Below are 6,275 nucleotides of genomic sequence, written 5' to 3'. Positions count from 1 at the left end.
ATGTCCGTTTATTGCTAAATATAAAAAAAAATGAATTATTGTATGAAGCATAGCAGCATAGAAATCATTTAATATTTTTAATAAACAAACGTAGTTCATACTATCTCGAAATAATTTTTTTTAACTCTCGAGAGGACAAGAAAACAAGCATGTTAGTATTGCTGGAAGCAGGTAATTGGTGGAAAACGTCACGTATAGCAGAAATAGACAATTTATTACTACCCGGTTTTTCCCTCTAGATGAAACCTCGTAATAACCTTGTAACAACCTTGTAACAACTTCATAATAACCTCATAACAACCTCGTAACAACTTCATGAAAATCTCTAAACAACTTCGTAACAAGGATCCCATGATGATAGATCTCAATTGGCAGGTGCCAACAATATGATGATTCTTGAATGTTGGCTTTCACGCGCCATTAGTATTCATAAAATTTTCAAATTCCTTCCACATCCTATGTACTACATTCTTTACTGGCTCAAACCAAAGTCAAGGCTGCATTTGCGAGGTCCAAGTCCTGAAGGTTACAGTGAGTGTGAGGAATCACTTGTCCTATATAAAGTCCTGAACACACACCCTCACCATCAGTCTCCAGCTCCTCATGCACTCGACTACTACAGACATGGTACGAGGATATACTTAGTGAGAAGTTTTGCAATAGTTGCCACAAGAATACACTGTGATATTTTGTAACACTGAGAACACATTCTGTTTTCAGCGTTCTCTGTCAGTGATGTTGGTGTTGGTGGTGATGGCTGGTGTTTGCTACGCTGGACTACTTGGTGGTGGTTTTCTGCCACTTGGTTTGGGTCTTGGTGGACTTGGTGGATACGGCGGGGGCTTGAAAGGTTTAGGTGGCTATGGCGGCCTTGGTGGAGGATTTGGTGGCGGATATGGTAAGCATAAAGTCTCGGGTCAATGTATTCAGATTTATGATATATATTACTATAGTGTTTCTGAAGCATGAATGAACAAGATAGTAATTTTCTCATCATTCTACCCTAGGTGGTCAGGGAGGACACACTTTCGTGCTGAGCAAGAGTTATGGTAAGCCAATACAAGTTCCTTTTGATTCATGTACAACGACTGCAACAATATCGTGTCCATTTATTTATGTACGAGACATGTTACCATTAGATGTTATGGATAATTTATATGCTTACAGGAAGCGCTGGGGGATTTGGCCACGGAGGAAAACTTGGATTTGGCAAGGGAGGTGGATACGGTGGATTTGGAAATGGTTTCGGCGGATTTGGCAAAGGTGGTCTAGGTGGACTTGGCTTCGGTGGGTAGAGTGGATTTACCCATCTTGCTTTGTGTCTTTACATATCTTCTAAAATGTTTTATAAGTAACATGAACAGGAGCATAAGGGTTTTATAAGTAACATGAACATAAATGTTTTATAAGTTCATGAAGAACATAAAAATGTATTATAAGTAACATGAAGTGCATAAATGTTTTATAAGTAACATGAAGTACACAAAGGTTTTACAAGTAACATGAACAAGAACGTAGATTATAATGTGACTACACGTATTTCACTCTTTCAGGTGGTTTCGGGAAGTAGGACGTCACCTCGTCAGTACCAGGTCCAGGACCATCTTCCTCACCAGGACCAGGTCCAGGACCATCTTCCTCACCAGGACCAGGTCCAGGACCATCTTCCTCACCAGGACCAGGTCCAGGACCATCTTCCTCACCAGGACCAGGTCCAGGACCATCTTCCTCACCAGGACCAGGTCCAGGACCATCTTCCTCACCAGGACCAGGTCCAGGACCATCTTCCTCACCAGGACCAGGTCCAGGACCATCTTCCTCACCAGGACCAGGTCCAGGACCATCTTCCTCACCAGGACCAGGTCCAGGACCATCTTCCTCACCAGGACCAGGTCCAGGACCATCTTCCTCACCAGGACCAGGTCCAGGACCATCTTCCTCACCAGGACCAGGTCCAGGACCATCTTCCTCACCAGGACCAGGTCCAGGACCATCTTCCTCACTCCTCACTTTTATTGGAATAAAATATTTAAAATGTACTTTTTCTATTTTATTGTCACATTTTTTACTTCATGACAGTTGTGGATGATCAGTGCAAATAAGGAATAAAGGTAAAAAGTAATAAAAAAATGTAAAAAAAAATGACAATATCTCACACTCTGAATTTGCAAAACAAATTGCTTTATTAACATTTTTAGATGAAATATGATCTTTTATAATAAAAATGGGCATTTAGAAGATATTAATAAGAAGAAACAATGCAGATTTTCAGTTAATAAATTGAATATCATTTTCAACGACTGGAGTGATATTATTTTTTTCCAACAAGAATCACTCGATGGAGGCGCCTAGAAGCCGTTGAGGGGCTCTTGCTCCAAGGAACTGGAGTTATCCCTCTATTTCATGCATTGAACCTCAGTGCTTCCCATTCCCCAGATGACCCGTACTGGTTTAGAGTTGCTCCTTGATTAAAGTCAGTTAAGAATATTTTCGAGAAATCGAGAGCTAAATGTATTAGAAATTGGGTAAAATTTGAACCTGGGTACCAATGGGTATATTGTACGGTTTAATTAATACCCTGCAAAAAATATTATTCGTTTCCTTATAACAAATCTGATTACCTCATATTTTCCGTACGGGTTTTGCGCTTATCCACGAATTTATTAACATTAAGAATAATGATAATTTTTCGATCTTTGGGGTATGATTCCTTCACTTGATAAAGATATATACAATATAAATGATTTATTGACAAGTAACACAACAATTTATATCTGAGGAACAGTTTAGACTTCAAGAATACTCGTAACGACAATGTTCACTCTTTATTTATAAAACTTTAATATTAGTTTGTAATAATAATAATAATAATAATAATAATAATAATAATAATAATAATAATAATAATAATAATAATAATAATAATAATAATAATAATAATTATAATAATAATAATAATAATAATAATAATAATAATAATAATAATAATAATAATAAAAATAATAATTATAATAATAATAATAATTATAATAATAATAATAATAATAATAATAATAATAATAATAATAATAATAATAATAATAAATTCACAATAACTATAGTAATATTATTTAATCAAGTAATGTTTTAACAATAATTAATTTAAGGTTGACGTGTAGAGTTACCAATTACTTGAGTGAAAGAAGTGACTTTATGTTCTATTTCTTGTACATTTGTACAGTGTTACCAGAGGCTACCATATCGCTCTTGGAAACCACGATCCTAAAATGATCGAGATTATCAAGTTTAAGTAAGTAAGTTTATTCAGGTATACACAAATACAGTTACATATAATTATCATACATAGCAGCATATGTGTAGAGAACCTGGGATAACCCAAAAAAGTCAGACAGAGTGATTTATTTCCATTGGAGTCCTTTAAACTTTTAACTTTCACATTAATTTTGACTGCTTTCATGGACAATAAATACAGAAATATTTTACTTAGTAAGTGTGGTAAAGGAAGTAGAATGTTAGCCTTCGGCATCTTGGACGCTCATCTCCAGCTCTAGGGAAGTTACATCATATTTTAATAATGTCGTATAGAAAAAAAAAAAAAAACTTTTAGAATAAAATTATTAACGCCTCCCCAAGAATATAACAATACCAGCCAGGGATAATTTCACTCATTCATGCTGTCAGTGGAACATTTCTTGTAGTTTGAGACTATTGCGATGAGTAATTTCTCTCCAGGGTCAAAAAATATAGAAAGTCATTAGCTATTTTTTAACACATTAGAGAGGCAATAACAGGGAGATCCCTGATTTGGTACATTAAACAAGTGCCTGGAGTGCCTGGCATTATATAGGTGTGCGCTGCTCACCATACGATAGTTGGACTATGTTGCCTTGTGCACATCACTGGGAAGAGAGGATGTCACACCTACATATCAATGATCTCTTGTCTGAGCTAAAATGTGGATTTCTTATCACATCTTTCCTTCGAGCACTAAACTCTTTTTTTATCATACAGCGTTTGAGTAATGTCATTTAATCAGATATGATCCATTGTAGGTATATTGTATCCAGACACAGACAATGTATCCAACATTTACTTACTGCTCAAAACGTACTGAATATATATATATATATATATATATATATATATATATATATATATATATATATATATATATATATATATATATATATATATATATATATATATATATATATATATATAATATATATATATATATATAATATATATATATAATCTCTCAGGAAATATACACGATGAGAGAAAGACACCACTCATGGTCTATATCCTGTCCATTGCCCTTTCCAGCTGCTATGATAACTAATTCTAGCTGGAGATCTTAAAAGCTGTTTATGGTGATGTTAAATAATTGTACTATTATTATAATTATCATTATTGTTATCTTTACGGAACGCTAAATTCATTATGGTGTTTTTTCCAGAGCATGTCTAAACTGAAAATTTTAACATACCATATTATGGTACAACACACTGTGTACAATATAAACATAATAATTTAATTATGTTACACAATTTATATTTTTTATTCTTTTTGGCGATACTAGGGAGTGTTGAGGAGGCTGACCAAGACCGTGGAGGCCGTGCTGGTGGAGGAGGAGGTGGTGGCCCTAGGGAGGACTTAGTGGAGGTGGATGTGAGGATACGTGACGACCAACAAAATTGGTCCAACACTTTCAAGAAGATAATCCACGTACCACACCTTACCACCAGGACCGTTGCTACACCGAACGCCAACACCAGAAGGACGACTCTGTCTTACGACAACCATGCGATGACCGACCCATCAGAACCCATCATCAACAACGCTGAGTTCTCTGCCACCACTAAGATGGATCTCCCCCTGAACACCACCACCAACTTAACCGACTTTCATCAGTGGGGTAAATATTTACTGATCGCGGTGAAGATGCTGAATCAGCAACGTCGAACTGCCACCACCACGCAAACAAAAGCTATGTTCTGTGGGATTGGAGTAAGTCTAGCTGTAGCTTTGGTACTCCTGTGGGTGCTGTGTGGCAGTTCGCTAAGCAGTGTGGGAGAACTGCAAGACCAAGAACCGTGCAGCTGTCCCAAGCAGGTGCAGACTGAAGCTCAGTCTGACTATACTTCTGTTCACGACATTGTGACGCCCCCGCCGGAATTCGCTGATTTTCCCCCACGCTGCACTTGTTCATTATATGCAGTACCATCCACCACTGCCGCCGCCCCTCCTACTACCCAACCTCAGAACCTGGCCCCACCTCAGAGCTCTCCTTCACGTCAGAGTCACTCCCCATCCTCACAGCATCATCCCGAATTCACTACCTCCATCATTACTCCTCCGTCCGGTTTCCGTTGAAACTTCTTTCATAGATTTTTTATTCTTTTTGGTGCTGTATGACCCCACATATATTTCTGAAAATAAACGAAATTTTACCTAAAAACGACTTAATTCATAAGAACATAAGAAAGGAGGAACACTGCAGCAGGCCTGTTGGCCCATACTAGGCAGGTCCTTTACAATCCATCCCACTAACAAAAAATTTGCCCAACCCAATTTTCAATGCTCCCCAAGAAATAAGGTCTGTTGTGGAAGATGGCTAATGTGGTTCCTATATTCAAATCAGGGGATAAGTCCACTCCTTCAAATTACCGTCCAATAAGCCTGACATCTATAGTGGGCAAATTATTAGAATCAATTATAGCTGACGTTATCAGAAGTCACCTTGAAGAGCATAACTTGATAAATGAATCTCAGCATGGATTCACGAGAGGTCGTTCCTGCCTGACAAACTTACTGACGTTCTTCAATAGAACATTTGAGGCAGTTGACAGTGATAAGGAATATGATATTGTTTATTTGGATTTTAGTAAAGCCTTCGACAGAGTACCTCACAAGAGACTCTTAAGAAAAGTGGCAGCTCATGGTATAGGAGGTAAAGTTCTAGCATGGATTGAGGCATGGCTTACCAATAGAAAGATTGAACATTAAAATGGTATAAAATACCGACAGGTTGTTAGGTAAGACACATATGCAACAGTTAGGTATCTTTATTTCGAAACGTTTCGCCTACACAGTAGGCTTCTTCAGTCGAGTACAGAAAAGTTGATAGAAGCAGAAGATACTTGAAGACGATGTAATCAGTCCATCACCCTTAAAGTTTTGAGGTGGTCAGTCCCTCAGTCTGGAGAAGAGTATTGTTCCATAGAATGAAACAATATTGTTTCATTCTATGGAACAATACTCTTCTCCAGACT

At 37.3% G+C, this 6,275-nt stretch overlaps 1 protein-coding gene across 1 annotated transcript; it reads left to right on the top strand.

The window, feature by feature from the left end:
• Positions 1–560: 560 nt before the first annotated feature.
• On the top strand, positions 561–2,014 carry LOC128705484 (acanthoscurrin-1-like). The gene is made up of 5 exons (XM_053800653.2): positions 561–627; positions 721–898; positions 1,008–1,049; positions 1,168–1,287; positions 1,554–2,014. The coding sequence occupies exons 1-5, from the start codon at positions 604–606 to the stop codon at positions 1,568–1,570; spliced, it is 381 nt and encodes a 126-aa protein (XP_053656628.2). The 5' UTR covers positions 561–603; the 3' UTR covers positions 1,571–2,014.
• The last annotated feature ends 4,261 nt before the right edge of the window (positions 2,015–6,275 follow it).

Source organism: Cherax quadricarinatus, chromosome 26 (genome assembly GCF_038502225.1).
Source record: "Cherax quadricarinatus isolate ZL_2023a chromosome 26, ASM3850222v1, whole genome shotgun sequence".
Lineage (NCBI taxonomy): Eukaryota > Metazoa > Arthropoda > Malacostraca > Decapoda > Parastacidae > Cherax > Cherax quadricarinatus.
Note: the sequence above shows the minus strand (reverse complement) of the source record. Positions and strands in the feature narration are given on the sequence as shown.